Source organism: Triturus cristatus, chromosome 1_2 (genome assembly GCF_964204655.1).
Source record: "Triturus cristatus chromosome 1_2, aTriCri1.1, whole genome shotgun sequence".
Classification (NCBI taxonomy): domain Eukaryota; kingdom Metazoa; phylum Chordata; class Amphibia; order Caudata; family Salamandridae; genus Triturus; species Triturus cristatus.
The window spans coordinates 1,176,715,780-1,176,732,599 of NC_140580.1; the positions used below are offsets into that span (position 1 = coordinate 1,176,715,780).

Consider the following 16,820-nt stretch of genomic DNA (forward strand, 5'->3'; position numbering starts at 1 on the left):
CGTCAGCATCACATTTCTTCCAAAATGTCTTAATTAAAGGGGCAGTCCTGCATCAGATGGTTGGGAGCAGCGGCTCTGCCACTCCAGTTATTTGCCGACCGCCCACCACGCTCTCAGTGGGTTCCATATTGTCCCAGTAACAAGGGTTCAAGATGTCCACCATACTTGGTCAAGGCGCCAGATTGTCCTGGTATGGATGTCTGGAGTGGAGCAGGTTCAGAATGTTTCTGGGTCCAATCCTACGTATTGGGGTAGTGTGTATAACCATCACACACATTTTAAATTGTGTTATTTCCACATGTCAGACTGGAGACCTTCACAAGCGTCTAATGTTGCCTCCTATTCCTCCTCTTGCCTTCTGTTCTGCTTTCATACCCCCCCATAGACTGCTGTCCCAAACATTGTACTGCACTCCCACAACACTGTCATGCTCTCACCATGCTCTGCGGCCCCTGTTATCACTCTGTCATCTGTCCCTAATGCTTTACATTGCTCTCTGTTCCACATTGTCTTGTTCCCCACCACCCTGTCTTCTCCCCCACTTTCTTTCTACACTGTCACCCCTTCGATTCTTCCTCTACTCTTTCCTTCCTCATCTGCTGTCTACTTCTAACCGGTCACTTATCACTCCTTCACCCCATGCAGCATGCGGTGGCCTATGGGTTCCAGTTGGAGATGGAACGCTTCGGGCAACCAGAAAGTTATTTTTTGCAGTTACAGCAGGAGCTGCAGGAGAAGCGCGACCGGCTACTGCAGTGTTTGATGGCTGTGGGCATGCGCCCCATCGCACCAGAGGGTTCCTACTTCATGTGTGCTGACATCTCTGACTTCAGTAAGTGCGCATGCGCCCCATCGCACCAGAGGGTTCCTACTTCATGTGTGCTGACATCTCTGACTTCAGTAAGTGCGCATGCGCCACATCGCACCAGAGGGTTCCTACTTCATGTGTGCTGACATCTCTGAGTTCAGTAAGTGCGCATGCGCCCCATCGGACCAGAGGGTTCCTACTTCATGTGTGCTGACATCTCTGACTTCAGTAAGTGCGCATATGCCCCATCGCACCAGAGGGTTCCTACTTCATGTGTGCTGACATCTCCGACTTCAGTAAGTGCGCATGCGCCCCATCGCACCAGAGGGTTCCTACTTCATGTGTGCTGACATCTCTGACTTCAGTAAGTGCGCATGCGCCCCATCGCACCATAGGGTTCCTACTTCATGTGTGCTGACATCTCTGACTTCAGTAAGTTCGCATTCGCACCAGAGGGTTCCTACTTCATGTGTGCTGACATCTCTGACTTCAGTAAGTGCGCATGCGCCCCATCGCACCACAGGGTTCCTACTTCATGTGTGCTGACATCTCTGAGTTCAGTAAGTGCGCATGCGCCCCATCGCACCAGAGGGTTCCTACTTCATGTGTGCTGACATCTCTGACTTCAGTAAGTGCGCATGCGCCCCATCGCACCAGAGGGTTCCTACTTCATGTGTGCTGACATCTCCGACTTCAGTAAGTGCGCATGCGCCCCATCGCACCAGAGGTTTCCTACTTCATGTGTGCTGACATCTCCGACTTCAGTAAGTGCTCATGCACCCCATCGCACCAGAGGGTTCCTACTTCATGTGTGCTGACATCTCCGACTTTAGTAAATGCGCATGCGCCCTATCGCACCAGAGGTTTCCTACTTCATGTGTGCTGACATCTCTGACTTCAGTAAGTGCGCATGTGCCCCATCACACCAGAGGGTTCCTACTTCATGTGTGCTGACATCTCCGACTTCAGTAAGTGCGCATGCGCCCCCTCGCACCAGAGGGTACCTACTTCATGTGTGCTGACATCTCTGACTTCAGTAAGTGCGCATGCGCCCCATCGCACCAGAGGGTTCCTACTTCATGTGTGCTGACATCTCTGACTTCAGTAAGTGCGCATGCGCCACATCGCACCAGAGGGTTCCTACTTCATGTGTGCTGACATCTCTGAGTTCAGTAAGTGCGCATGCGCCCCATCGGACCAGAGGGTTCCTACTTCATGTGTGCTGACATCTCTGACTTCAGTAAGTGCGCATATGCCCCATCGCACCAGAGGGTTCCTACTTCATGTGTGCTGACATCTCCGACTTCAGTAAGTGCGCATGCGCCCCATCGCACCAGAGGGTTCCTACTTCATGTGTGCTGACATCTCTGACTTCAGTAAGTGCGCATGCGCCCCATCGCACCATAGGGTTCCTACTTCATGTGTGCTGACATCTCTGACTTCAGTAAGTTCGCATTCGCACCAGAGGGTTCCTACTTCATGTGTGCTGACATCTCTGACTTCAGTAAGTGCGCATGCGCCCCATCGCACCACAGGGTTCCTACTTCATGTGTGTTGACATCTCTGAGTTCAGTAAGTGCGCATGCGCCCCATCGCACCAGAGGGTTCCTACTTCATGTGTGCTGACATCTCTGACTTCAGTAAGTGCGCATGCGCCCCATCGCACCAGAGGGTTCCTACTTCATGTGTGCTGACATCTCCGACTTCAGTAAGTGCGCATGCGCCCCATCGCACCAGAGGTTTCCTACTTCATGTGTGCTGACATCTCCGACTTCAGTAAGTGGTCATGCACCCCATCGCACCAGAGGGTTCCTACTTCATGTGTGCTGACATCTCCGACTTTAGTAAATGCGCATGCGCCCTATCGCACCAGAGGTTTCCTACTTCATGTGTGCTGACATCTCTGACTTCAGTAAGTGCGCATGTGCCCCATCACACCAGAGGGTTCCTACTTCATGTGTGCTGACATCTCCGACTTCAGTAAGTGCGCATGCGCCCCCTCGCACCAGAGGGTACCTACTTCATGTGTGCTGATATCTCCGACTTCAGTAAGTGCGCATGCGCCCCATCGCACCAGAGGGTTCCTACTTCATGTGTGCTGACATCTCTGAGTTCAGTAAGTGCGCATGCGCCCCATCGGACCAGAGGGTTCCTACTTCATGTGTGCTGACATCTCTGACTTCAGTAAGTGCGCATGCGCCCCATCGCACCAGAGGGTTCCTACTTCATGTGTGCTGACATCTCTGACTTCAGTAAGTGCGCATGCGCCCCATCGCACCAGAGGGTTCCTACTTCATGTGTGCTGACATCTCCGACTTCAGTAAGTGCGCATGCGCCCCATCGCACCATAGGGTTCCTACTTCATGTGTGCTGACATCTCCGACTTCAGTAAGTGCGCATGCGCCCCATCGCACCAGAGGGTTCCTACTTCATGTGTGCTGACATCTCTGACTTCAGTTAGTGCGCATGCGCCCCATCGCACCATAGGGTTCCTACTTCATGTGTGCTGACATCTCCGACTTCAGTAAGTGCGCATGCGCCCCATCGCACCAGAGGGTTCCTACTTCATGTGTGCTGACATCTCCGACTTCAGTAAGTGCGCATGCGCCCCATCGCACCAGAGGTTTCCTACTTCATGTGTGCTGACATCTCTGACTTCAGTAAGTGCGGATGCGCCCCCTCGCACCAGAGGGTACCTACTTCATGTGTGCTGACATCTCCGACTTCAGTAAGTGCGCATGCGCCCCATCGGTCCAGAGGGTTCCTACTTCATGTGTGCTGACATCTCTGACTTCAGTAAGTGCGCATGCGCCCCATCGCACCAGACGGTTCCTACTTCATGTGTGCTGACATCTCTGACTTCAGTAAGTGCGCATGCGCCCCATCGCACCAGAGGGTTCCTACTTCATGTGTGCTGACATCTCCGACTTCAGTAAGTGCGCATGCGCCCCATCGCACCAGAGGGTTCCTACTTCATGTGTGCTGACATCTCCGACTTCAGTAAGTGCGCATGCGCCCCATCGCACCAGAGGGTTCCTACTTCATGTGTGCTGACATCTCCGACTTCAGTAAGTGCGCATGCGCCCCATCGCACCAGAGGGTTCCTACTTCATGTGTGCTGACATCTCTGACTTCAGTAAGTGCGCATGCGCCCCATCGCACCAGAGGGTTCCTACTTCATGTGTGCTGACATCTCCGACTTCAGTAAGTGCGCATGCGCCCCATCGCACCAGAGGTTTCCTACTTCATGTGTGCTGACATCTCCGACTTCAGTAAGTGCGCATGCACCCCATCGCACCAGAGGGTTCCTACTTCATGTGTGCTGACATCTCTGACTTCAGTAAGTGCGCATGCGCCCCATCGCACCAGAGGGTTCCTACTTCATGTGTGCTGACATCTCTGACTTTAGTAAGTGCGCATGCGCCCCATCGCACCAGAGGGTTCCTACTTCATGTGTGCTGACATCTCTGACTTCAGTAAGTGCGCATGCGCCCCATCGCACCATAGGGTTCCTACTTCATGTGTGCTGACATCTCCGACTTCAGTAAGTGCGCATGCGCCCCATCGCACCAGAGGGTTCCTACTTCATGTGTGCTGACATCTCCGACTTCAGTAAGTGCGCATGTACCACGTGCAGCATATGTTCTCAGCCCAGGGTCAAGGCTGGTGTTAAAGGCACTGCTTTTGACATCAGACTGTTCTGTGTGAGGCTAAATCATAAACTCCCTTCTAGGTTTCCTGATGCTCTGTGTGAAACTGGCACCTACACTCCCGTTAGGATGTTAGACTGTTCTGTGTGGGGCTAGGAACTCGACTCACACTTCGACTTTAGGCTCCGTGGTGTTGGGCTGGGAAATAAACTATTAGTAGTATGTGTTGCTGTAGCTACACATGCTCTGCATACTCCTGCCATCTATTGTTGGGCTCAGATGTTTGCAAATTGATTTTCTTTGAAGCCATCTTTTGAGTCACAAGGTATATAGTTCCTCCTCCCTCAGCTGGCAATGCACATGGGTACTGACTCCATGTTAGATTGTTTTGTTTTCCATTATGGCTCGGAGTTGGACACATTTTCTACACATTCATTCAGGCCCAGCTGGTCTGTTTCTCGACTCCGATATCTGGAAATGACTTTCATTGCCTTTCTTCCAACCGCCATCTCCTGGACCCCGATCCACAAGCCATCAGCTTTGAAGACACCATCTGATCCAAGGGCCACATTGGCACCCAAACCATTTGCGCCGAAGACGCATTCTGTCGGAGGCTCCAATGCATAGAGCTACCGAACCTTCAACGCCTTCCGACCTCCACAAGACTGCCTCCTACGCTGGTAGAGACTTTGCCTCAGAAGCGAGGCAGAGCCACATTTTAGGAGGAAGTTGCCTTGGAAGGAAGGTGTGTCAGGGTGGCTAAGCGTTCACTGTTTGCTTGCACCTTTGTCACTGGTGGGGTGGGGGGGGGGCGTTCAGTGCACCTGGATAATCAGGCACTCAGTGTATTGCTGGGTGGAACGCGCGCATGGTTTACTAAGCACTTACTATTTTGTACCTAGGTGGGTCACTGTTTGACTGCACCATTATCACCGAGGTGGGGAGTGCCCCAGCATCACTATGAGCTCACGGTTTGCTTGCACCATTATCACCGAGGTGGGGAGTGCCCCAGCATCACTATGAGCTCACGGTTTGCTTGCACCATTATCACCATGGGGTAGGGGGGGTGTACCTGAATGTATAAGCGCTCACTGTTTGCTTGCACTCCTATCACTGTGGGATAAGGGAGTGTACCTGGGTGGCTAAATGTTCACTGTTTGCTTGCACCATTATCACCGTGGGGTGGGGAGTGCACCAGAGTTGCCGTGCTCTCACTATTTGCTTGCGCTGTCATGGCCATGGGGTAGGGGGGAGTATCTGGGTGGATGAGAGCTCACGTGTTTGCTTGCACCATTATCACCGTGGGGTGGGGAGTGCACCAGAGTTGCCGTGCTCTCACTATTTGCTTGCGCTGTCATGGCCATGGGGTAGGGAGGAGTATCTGGGTGGATGAGAGCTCACGTGTTTGCTAGCACCATTATCACCATGGGGTGGGGAAGGCACCAGCGTGGCCAAGTGCTCACTGTTTGCTTGCATCATAATCGCCGTGTGGTAGGGGGATCTACCTGGGTGGTAAGCACTCACTGTTTGCTAGCACCATTACAACCGTTGGGTAAGGGGGTGTACCTGGGTGGATAAACGCTCACTGTTTGCTTATACCATTATCTCCGTTGGGTGGGGAGTGCACCAGCGTGGCTAAGCATTCACTGTTTGCTTGCACCATTATTGCGGTGGGGTGTACCTGGGTGAATAAGTGCTCACTATTTTCACAGTGTGGTAGGTGGTAAACCTGGGTGGAGAACCTCTCATTGTTTGCTTGCACCATTATCGCCGTGGGCTTGTGGGGTGTACCTAGGTGGATAAGCGCTCACTGAGTGGATATGTGCTCACTGTTTCCTTGCTGTGTCTTCTCTTTCACAGAAGCTGAGGTCCCAGCGCCTGAAGATTGCGACCAGCCCTATGACTATTTCTTTGTGAAGTGGATGATGGAGAAGAAGGTATTTAGTCAAGGCCATGGTCAGAAGTATCTTTAAACTAACAGGAGGTAGACCGTAGAGGAGGGTCAAACCACCCAGACGGGAGGGGAGACCTTGTAAAAGCTGAGGAAGACAGGGATACGTCCTCCCGGAGCGTGAACCTCAAGCCAAATAAAGTATCCGTCGGTCTACACAAAAACATGTCCAGTGCACATGTAAGATGAGTACCGTCTGGGATGACTCAAGCTACTAGGGAGTCTTTTTTATGTAACTCTCACTCACTCTAGTAGTGACCTGCTTCATCATCGGGTTCATCCTGGTTCCTGAAGGCCAGGGTGGTCTCGACCGTATTCCATGGGGGTCCCTAGATATATTTTCTGGTGATTGGGAGGGTAAAACAGAAATGGACTCATCCACTCCCAGGTACTCTTTATAAGTGGGGTGGATGGACAGAATATAAATACTAATAGTATCATCATCATAAAATCTTTATATGGTTGTGAAAACAACCATAAAAAGCATAAAAACTCAGATCATACAATCACACAAACATAGAACGTGTGGAAAAAACACAAATAATGAAAATTAATTACCAAACAGAAAAACCGATTAAAACCCTCCTTTAGCTACAATACAGTAGTCAGTCGCACCTAGAAAGCTTCAATCTCTGCACAGTTCATAAAAAACAAGAAACAGCATATAAAAAAATGTTTGTGAGATGCAGCTGCAGGTACATAAGTACAGGATATACTTGTGTAAAGTTCAGGGCCTTCAAGAACGGTATAATAAACTGCTTTCTGGGGACACCAAAATATTTACGGAACATAACAAAATGTAAAGTATCCTGTGGAGCCCTATTGTCGCAGCCGCAAGGCAACATGGTGCCAGAGTGGAACCAGTCTCTGTTTGATGCCAAACCTAAACCTAGTTGAAACAAATCTGTCCCTCACATTAGACGCCTGGGAGAGGTAAGCTACAGGCCCTGAACTGTTTTTAAAAGCATGTGTCCCCACACTTTGGATTTCATCACCTCTGCTTGTTCTCTGGTAAACGAGTCGGTCACCTGACTCAATTCTGAAAGAGACAGTGAGTGGGGATTAAAGAATCTATATCCGCTCAGCCTAGGTTAGCAAAGGCTGCCTTCACATACCAATCCAGGAAATTGTATGCGCTTGGTCAAGGGACAGACAGCCTAAAAGAATCTGTCACTTCAGCTTAAGTCCCTCCCAGGTCCAGATCTTAATCCAGCACATCAAAGGTCTGAGGGCCACAATATCAGCTAAATATCTTGTACCAAGCTCCTCATGGACAGAGGAGGCCGGAGTGTTTTAAGGGGCTAGTACCAGCCGTCTTAAAAATTGGTTTTCAGCGGTCTGAATTTTGTCCATCTTCACATACCCCACACCTTACTGCCATACAGGACCTGTGAGACACATTTAGCCTGATAGATCTTGAGTAAAATATGTGGCGACCAGGAGCCCAACCTGAATGCAAATCTGGCCACTGCCCCCGTGGCCTTAACAAGCTTGCACCTCCTCCCGTCAGTCGGGGGCTTCCAGTTTTTGTCGGCATCGAATTACACCCCTAAATAGGGATAGGACCAGACTTTTGCCAGGGTGTGATTGGCTACCTTGGAGATCTTAGAGCTAGTGGACTAGAGGGCCAACTACCATAACATATGATCCTGTGAAATGTACTGCCAGATCGAAACCATCCATAAAGGCAACAAACTTGTCCAATATAGCTGCAGCCTCACAGCAGTGCGGGCCATGAGAACCGCGTCATCGGCATTTAATAATACCCGGAGCGATCTCGTTCCCACCCTCGGACTGTCAGCCTGGGTGCAGGGAAGGGCTTGTTTGAGATCATTAATATATAGGGTGAACAGAAGATGTGCAAGGATGCACCCCTTGTGAACACCCCTTACTTGTGGAACAAGGCCGGGCGCAGTCCCCCTTGACAAAACTGTACTGATGCTGAGGTGCCAGAATGCAGATCTGATCAAAAGGCACAATATTCGGGTCCAACCCCATCTCAACAAGCAGAGCCCACAGCTTTACACGATTATCCCTATTAAAGGTGGATGTAAGGTCCATGAATGTCCATGAATGCGAAATGGAGAGATTCCGACCGGGCGACCCTATACTTGTTGATAATTAGGTATAAATGTAAACATTGGTCAGGTGTTGACCTGTCATGCCGAGAGCCATATTGAACCTCTGAGAATGTATCAGTGGCATCGGCCCACGCCATCAAGCTGTTAAGGAGTATCCCCCCCAGAACCTTGACTACTGCGTCAATCAATGAGATATGGCGGTTACACTGCGAGCCGCCCTTGTCCCTCTTCTGTACCGGTTCATGATGTTTCCATCAAGGGTAACAATGGGAAGCTCACCACTACTTTATACACCAATCCCACAGTTCGTAATAGCCGCTTCACTTCAACACCGCCCACCTCCGGTCGCTGAGAGAAAATCTCCAGGAGGGACAGTTCTTCCACACCCGGAGAAACTGCACGCAGGTAGAGGACTTCAAAAACAGAAGCAGAAACCATCATGACCAAACTCGTGGAAAAGCAGCACCGTGGCAAGATCATTGCAAAAGCATCCCAAGTGAAGCCCGTCTAGAGACAAATCCCAGAGAGGATACAGAAGCCGTGATTTGTGTCCGCACCTACAACACCTCCTCGAATGAAGTCAAGAGCATCATCAAGAAGCATTGGGGGATTCTTACATCAAGTCAGTTGACTTTCACCAAACTCCTTTTGTCCTCAGTGACAGGACATTACCCCTGTGGAAGAAGCTCTGTATGTTCTCTCACAAAACACTCTAAAACCCTAGACCAGGGGCTTAAGACACCATGGGAGCAATAAGCACATAGACATTGCAATAGTGACCACGTAGTATTCCTGATAGAATGCCTGTGCGGACTGATTGCACGACTTCCCTGGCCTCTTGGTCCAAGGTAGCACTCTCCCTTGCCGCTCCATCTAGCAGCCAGACCGCTGCGTCAGAGCCCTCTCCCTGCAGGGTTCGAGCCGGCACCGTAACGTTCTGTGCATTTTTTGTTCCTCTTGATTATTTGTGCCTGACTGTTGCGTATTCTGTGCTTTTGTTTTGTTCTCCTTACTGTACTGCTTCTTGTGCTTATTTTGCCCCTGCGTCTCTTTTCGCATACTTTTCCCGCCGCTGCTGCCCCTGCGGCCCCGCCCCCCCGATCCAGCCCCAAACCTGCCTCCCCACCTCTGCTCCCGCCCCCCTCGCCTACTAAATGGCGACCGCTGCGAGGGAGCGTGCGTGACTTCCCTGGCCTCTGGGTCCAAGGTAGCACTCTCCCTTACCGCTCCGTCTAGCACCCAGACCGCTGCGTCAGAGCCCTCTCCCTGCAGGGTTCGAGCCGGCACCGTAACGTTCTGTGCTTTTTTTGTTCCTCTTGATTATTTGTGCCTGACTGTTGCGTATTCTGAGCTTTTGTTTTGTTCTCCTCACTGTACTGCTTATTGTGCTTATTTTTGCCCCGCGTCACTTTTCGCATACTTTTCCTGCCGCTGCTGCCCCTGCGGCCCAGATCCAGCCCAGATTCCGCCTCCCCTCGCCTACTAAATGGTGAACAGTGGCACGCCGAAGGCGCGCCCATCTGCGCCCGTCCGTGCATGGACCGCGCCCAGCACCAAACCCCATGGCCCCCACGAACGCCACAACGCCCGACACCGCTATGACGCCAACACTCTCTGCGAACTCAACACCGGCCGATCATCAAACTGCTTCCAGGCCAGCCCGAAACTCACCCACGGACCCTTCACCTGCTGAAGCTGCAGCTTCACTAGCCTCTGAACACCTGCACGTCCTACCCCACCCGTGAGAGCAGAACGCAACCACCTCAGATGCATACTACTCAACACCCGCTCTGTCCACAAGCACGCCATCGAACTCTAGGACCTACTCGACTCCCCGGACGTCGCCTTCCTAACAGAGACCTGGATGAACCCCTCCTCGGCACCCGACATCGTCATAGCCATCCCTGAGGGTTACAAGATCACCAGAAGGGACTGCACCAACAGACCAGGAGGAGGAGTCGCCAATGTCTACAGAAACACCCTCAGAGTCTCGACCTGCTTAGCAGACACCTCCAGCACCGCCGAACACCTGCACTTCCAGATCCACACTGACCCCAACACCACCCTCAGAGGAATACTCGTTTACAGACCCCCGGACTCAGGCCACAGTTCATCGACGCCATCTCTGACATCGTCAGTACGCACGCTCTTGCCTCCACAAACTACATGCTCCTCAGAGACCTGAACTTCCACCTCGAGAACGCCGACGACAGCAACTCCGTCGCTCTGCTCGATAACCTCGCCAACCTCGCACTCAAACAGCTTGTCACGATCCCCACCCACACCGCCGGACACACGCTTGACCACATCCTCTCCACCAGCAACCACGTCTCCTTCAGCCACACCACCAAACTCCACTGGACCGACCATCGCTGCGTCCACTTCACCTTCAAGAAACCCACGTCGCACCACCACCTGAAACAAATCCCCTACCGCAGCTGGAACAAGGTCACAGAAGACCAGCTCATCACCCTCGCCCGAGACCCACCATCAGATACCACAGACACCGACATCGACACAGCTGCCCGCAACCGCCTGATCTCGTGGTCCCACGTCAACGACGACGACACCATCAAGACCATGAACACCATACACTCCAGCTCACCATCCGACCCCTGCTCTCACCACATTTTCAACAAAGCAAACCACGTCATCGCACCCCAACTCCGGAAGATCATCAACAGCTCATTCGAGGCCGCCACCTTCCCGAAAAGCTGGAAGCACGCCGAGATCAACGCCCTACTCAAAAAACCCACAGCGGACCCAAAGGACCTAAAGAACATCCGGCCCATCTCCCTGCTCCCGTTCCTGGCGAAAGTCATCGAAACGATTGCCAACAGCCAACTGACCCACTTCCTCGAGGAGAACAACATCCTGGACCCGTCCCATTCTGGTTTCCGCAGCAATCACAGCACCGAAACCACCCTCATCGCTGCCACAGATGACATCAGGGCCCTACTGGACAACGGCGAAATGGCAGCCCTCATCCTCCTGGACCTCTCAGCCGCCTTCGACACTGTCTGCCACCACACCCTACGCACTTGCCTACACAACGCAGAAATACGCAACAAAGCCCTGCACTGGACAACCTCCTTCCTCACCGACAGAACCCAGAGGGTCCGCCTCCCCCATTCCGTTCTGAAACCACCAAGATCATCTGCGGCGTGCCCCAAGGATCATCCCCAAGCCCTACCCTTTTCAACATCTACATGGCACCGCTCGCCAACATCGTCCGCTCACACAACCTCATCATCGTCTCCTATGCCGACAACACACAGCTGATCCTCTCACTCACCAAGAACCCCGCCACCGCCCAAACCAACCTCCACGAAGGAATGAAGGCTGTCGCCAACTGGATGCAGAACAGCTGCCTGAAACTTAACTAAGACAAGGCAGAGGTACTCATCCTCGGCTCCACCCCCTCCACCTGGGACGACTCCTGGTGGCCAGCCGCCATGGGAGCTGCACTCACACCCACCAAACACGCACGCAACCTGGGGTTAATCCTGGATTCATTGCTCTCAATGACCCACAAGTCAACGCCGTCTCCTTCTCCTCTTTAACACCCTCCGCATGCTCCGCAAGATCTACAGATGGATCCCCACCGGAACCAGAAGGACGGTCAGCCAAGCCTTTGTCAGCAGCAGACTGGACTACGGCAACGCCCTCTACACAGGAACCACGGCCAAACTCCAGAAAAGACGCCAGCGCATACAGAACGCCTCCGCACGCCTCATCCTCGATATACCTCGCCACACCCACATCACCGCCCACCTGAAAGACCTGCAGTGGCTCCCAGTCAACAAGAGGATCACCTTCAAGCTTCTCACCCACGCTCGCAAAGCACTCCACAATGCCGAACCAGCATACCTCAACAATCGTCTCACCTTCTACACCACGAACCGCCAGCTTCGCTCCGCCGACCTCGCATTCGCCACCGTCCCACGGATCCACAGGACCTCTACTGGCGGCAGATCCTTCTCCTACCTCGCCACCAAGACATGGAGCACCCTCCCCACACAGCTGCAACAGACCCAGGACTTGCTGACCTTCAGGAGACTTCTCAAGACCTGGCTGTTCGAGCAGTAGCTGCACCCCCACCCCACCTCAGCGCCTTGAGACCCTCACGGGAGATTAGCGCGCTCTACAAATGTGTGATTGATTGATTGACTGCGATGTGTAGGCATGACCTCTAGGAAAATCATGGTCAGAACAGGTGAGCACAGAGCAAGCATTCGGTGCAAGCGATCTTCCACAAGACCTACCTCTCACAATCTCGAAAAACCATGGCGACAGCACTGGACGGGCATCAAAAAAATATCTCAGCAAACAAGAGTGACTTCAGTCCTCCTTGAAAAAGAGCAAAGGTGGGTCTACAAGCTTCGCACCCACAGAATGGGACTCAGCGACGACATCCATTGGCAGCAGCTGAATTCCAGATGACTCGAGCCTTGAGCCTCCAGCTAATGGCCTCTCGGTACTAACACATGAGGAGTTGTCACACAGACGTCCCTACAGACAGGCGTCTACTCCTCTAGAGACACTAGACTGCAACAGACATGTCCACACCAAATATGTTTGTCACTAACACGTGAAAAAAACTTTATCACACTTTACTGCGATGCTCGCACACACCTGAATGGAAACCCAGTGTTATCTTTTTGCTAATTGTATTTTATTTTTCTGCCAGTGTTCTCATAAAACAAGGCGATACCAATCCGAGCCGCTCTTCAGAAGCCCGAGTCTGTGCAGCAAGACCACAGACTACATTTCCCAGCAGCCTCTACAGACTCACATGTTCATTACTCCACACTGGTGCGAGCAGCGTGGTGTGATAAATACACCGCAGTAGAAACCCCAATGTAAGCTTTATGGTTATTTTTATCTTTTTGCTCCTCTGTTTTCTCTTTGAAACAAGGCTGCATGAATCCCAGCCGCTCTTAGAAAACCCGGCTCCTCTTAGTGGCAAGGAGTTCAGCACTACATTTCCCAGCAGCCCTTACAGAGGTCACGACGCGACCATAAATCAGCCCAAGTGCGAGCAGCTTGGGGATATACAAGCTCACCTCTGAAGCCGGTCCCATTGTATGGCCAGCTGGATGAGTGCGGTGCTGAGTATTTACTCAGCCGTTTCTGGACCCTTGAGGGCGTGAGCACTGGGACTCCGGCCCGCATCTGCGCACATGGCGCTTCTCTTACCACAGGCCCTGAGGCGAGTCTGTGCGTGTGTATTTGTGTTTTGTCTTTTGTATCTCGATGTTGCATGCATTGCCCATTTGAGCAACAGTGAATGACTACAGGGCCAGACTTCCTCCTGCACCCTGTGGGACTTGATCATTACACCTGTAAGGGTAACTTTTAGCGCGTACCGATTACATGTGCATGAACGTTTTGTTAATGATGCCAGACGCAATATCATGGCACACCTTGATAGGTTTTCGTCCTTTTGAAAGAAACACTTGGTTTGCAGTGAACACTTGGAGCACTACCTTCGCAGTGTGAAAGTTGTAGTGTTCACTCGCACCCCTCCCCGTATTTCTCTGTTTTTCACATGAGGCATGGCCAGCTCTCCAAACCAGCAAGCTTTGCTAAGTCTGAATGGCACACAAGGAATGAAGCATGCAGCAACGTGATCACCATGTGTGATCCCTGACAGCATGTGTAGGATCTGCTTCACATGGGTACCCCCACTTTTTGCTGGTGTTTCACTGTTTTTCGACCTTAGTCTGGCTGTGGCCCTGCTAATCAGGACCCCAGCCGCTTCCTCTCTAAAATGGTTTCCATGTACATTAGGTACATATCTAATTGGATTCTGGAGTGCCTTATAAGCCCCTAGTATATGGTATACTATGTCCCTAGGGCATAGGTACCTCAGAGGCCTACCAGGGGCTGCTGCATGTCTTATGCCACCCCTGGGAAGCACTCCAAAATGACGTCACAGGTCTGCTACTGCAGCCTGGGTAAGGGTGTGCTTGCACCCATTACTGTGGTATAGGCTACCTATATCACTACCTTATACAGACAGATATAAACCTACAAGCCACTCCTATGGCATGCCTTGACAATCCTGAAGGCAGGGTGTTTGGTTTTATGTGAGAGGGTGCCCAAGCATGAGCTGAGCCCCTCTGCAGCTTTCGGAAATACTTCCTTATGGCTGTTCTGTGATACAGCCATACCATATACTCTTAAGTGCATCATAACCTCGCGGTAAACGCTAACTTTGGGATGGCTGCATCAAAACATGTCATGTTTGGTGTCACATGCTTTGGAATACTACCCCCCAACCACCCGTTCTGGCGGCGAGGGTAGCATTCCACCCTTCTAGAGGGAGAGACAAGTTCACACTGGCTAAACCCAGTGAAATCCTTTCAAAGCCCTGGCATCACAAAATGGATGCCACAGACATGGGTCTAGCCTCCTGCTGCTTGGGGAAACTCCGGCAGGGGAGGCCTGGACAATAGGTTTCCTGTCACAGGGAGGTGTAACCACCTCCCCAGACAGGCAGATGTGTATTGGGGCAGGGTGGGTGCATATTTGAGACACTGCTTGGGGCACACAAGTTGTCCCTGTGCATAGCCCAGTTCAAACCGGTTTCAGGGGCACTCAGCCCCTGCTCTGGTATGAAACTGGACAAAGGGGAAGGGGTGTAACCACCCCCACCCCAGGCCCATCTATAGGTGATGCCTTAGAGTTAGTCCATCCCCTAAACTTAGTATAAGTATAGGAATACAATCCCTAGGACTTTAGATTACCCTGGACGAACCTCTGAAACATATATCCTGGACCTTCGACTTTCTATCACGACTAGAAGACGGAAGAAATCTCCCTTGGGGTCAAGGAGTGACTCCCCTGCTTGGCAGGCACCAAAGAAGCAACTGACCGGTCTGAATTTCTGAAGCTCTCGCCGGACGCCGAAGTCTCTGCATCCCCAGAGGTGGATTTCCAGACTTTCCCGAGGCTACCCTGAGTCCACAGCAAAGCTGAGGCACGTGGCTATCGTGGGTAACATGGAACCGTGACCCCTGGACACCGTGAACTTTTGCAGCAACAACACCTTCCTGGTCATCCTCGAAGTTGTGCTTTGAGCTCCGAGTAGCCCCAGCCTTGAGCACCTCCTGCACCGAAGATTGTTGGCCTTCACTCCACGAGTGACCCGTGGGCCAGCTTCCAGTGCGACCGCTCGAGGCTCCTTCGCGATCACTAGCCCATTGGGTAGCAGGTCCCCACGAAGGCAACTCCATTTCTGCTGAGGCTTTTCTGGTTGCTCCAGACTTGCTCTTACTTACCCTCGCTGGGTGAGTCCATCAGACCTTGCTGGTCTGCACCGCAGTCCTCTCTCTGATTTCCTTTGACTTGCCGTTGCCAAGGCTTGTTGGGTCCTTTCTGGTCGCCGACAACGCAGCACTCGCCCTCCTGGACCTCGTGGCTGAAGAGTCAAGACACCCATCAACTCACCTGAAGCACCCGACATCTGTGGGCATTGGTCCATCCTGCCCTAGGTCACTGGCAAGTGACCCAGACTCTGTCCCCTCTGCTTTCAGGTTCCTTACATCCTAGATCCAGGCTTGGATCTCTCCGGACACTTCTCTTCTTCACGGCAGCAGCAGTTCTTTGCAGGCTTCCATTGAAATCGACGACGCGACCAGACACCAAAAGACACCTATGCACCTGGCTTCCCTGGGTGAGCTAACTCAAGTACTCCGGTACTCTCGTGGGTGCTAGCCCTAGAACTTCCTAAGTCCAAGAGGGTTTGGTCCTGACTCGATTAGAAGTGTCCCTAATCTTTAAAATTCCAACCGCGACATTCCCCATAGAAAGTAATAGGAACCCGCGGTTGTGTTTCCACACTGCATACAGTTCCCGTGGGTCCCCTGTGTTCCTACCTTGGGTGGTTCCTTGGGGTCCCAGCGATTCTAGAGGCATTCGGCCTAGTGCCTATCACAGTCGTGGTTCTTATACCACTTTTTTAGTATATGGTTTGGTACGCCCCTAGGGCTCAAGCGTGTATTTGTGCTTTTACTGATGCTTAATCACTTGTAACTTTAGTACTTCGAACTCCAGTCTCATAAAGAGATTAGAGGGGTGTGTTTAACCTTAAATACATATATTTTGAATATACACCTGATGTGGTTGTCTTTTCATTTGATCATTCAAGAGTTTATAGACTGGTAAAACAAGCTGCTTTACATTCCTTCAAGACTTAGCTTGAAGGCTGCTCTCCATAGCTATCACTAGGATAGCTTTCACATAAGGTTGTCTTTAACCATTCACCATAAGGGGTTGTTTGGACTGATACAAGGTGCCCACTAGAACTAGTGGACAGCATATAT

The 16,820-nt window shown here is 51.8% G+C and overlaps 1 protein-coding gene across 8 annotated transcripts in view; it reads left to right on the top strand.

Annotated features, from left to right (window-relative positions):
• The window catches only part of KYAT1 (kynurenine aminotransferase 1), a 412,259-nt gene that overhangs the window by 351,273 nt on the left and 44,166 nt on the right, over nt 1–16,820 (top strand). For 7 of the 8 annotated variants that reach the window (XM_085614045.1, XM_085614051.1, XM_085614046.1 and 4 more), the window contains 2 exons: nt 646–832; nt 6,319–6,395. In XM_085614045.1, coding sequence (XP_085470171.1) covers nt 646–832; nt 6,319–6,395 — 264 coding nt within the window. The remainder of the gene's footprint in view (nt 1–645; nt 833–6,318; nt 6,396–16,820) is intronic. The other variant, XR_014965464.1, reaches the window with a different exon arrangement.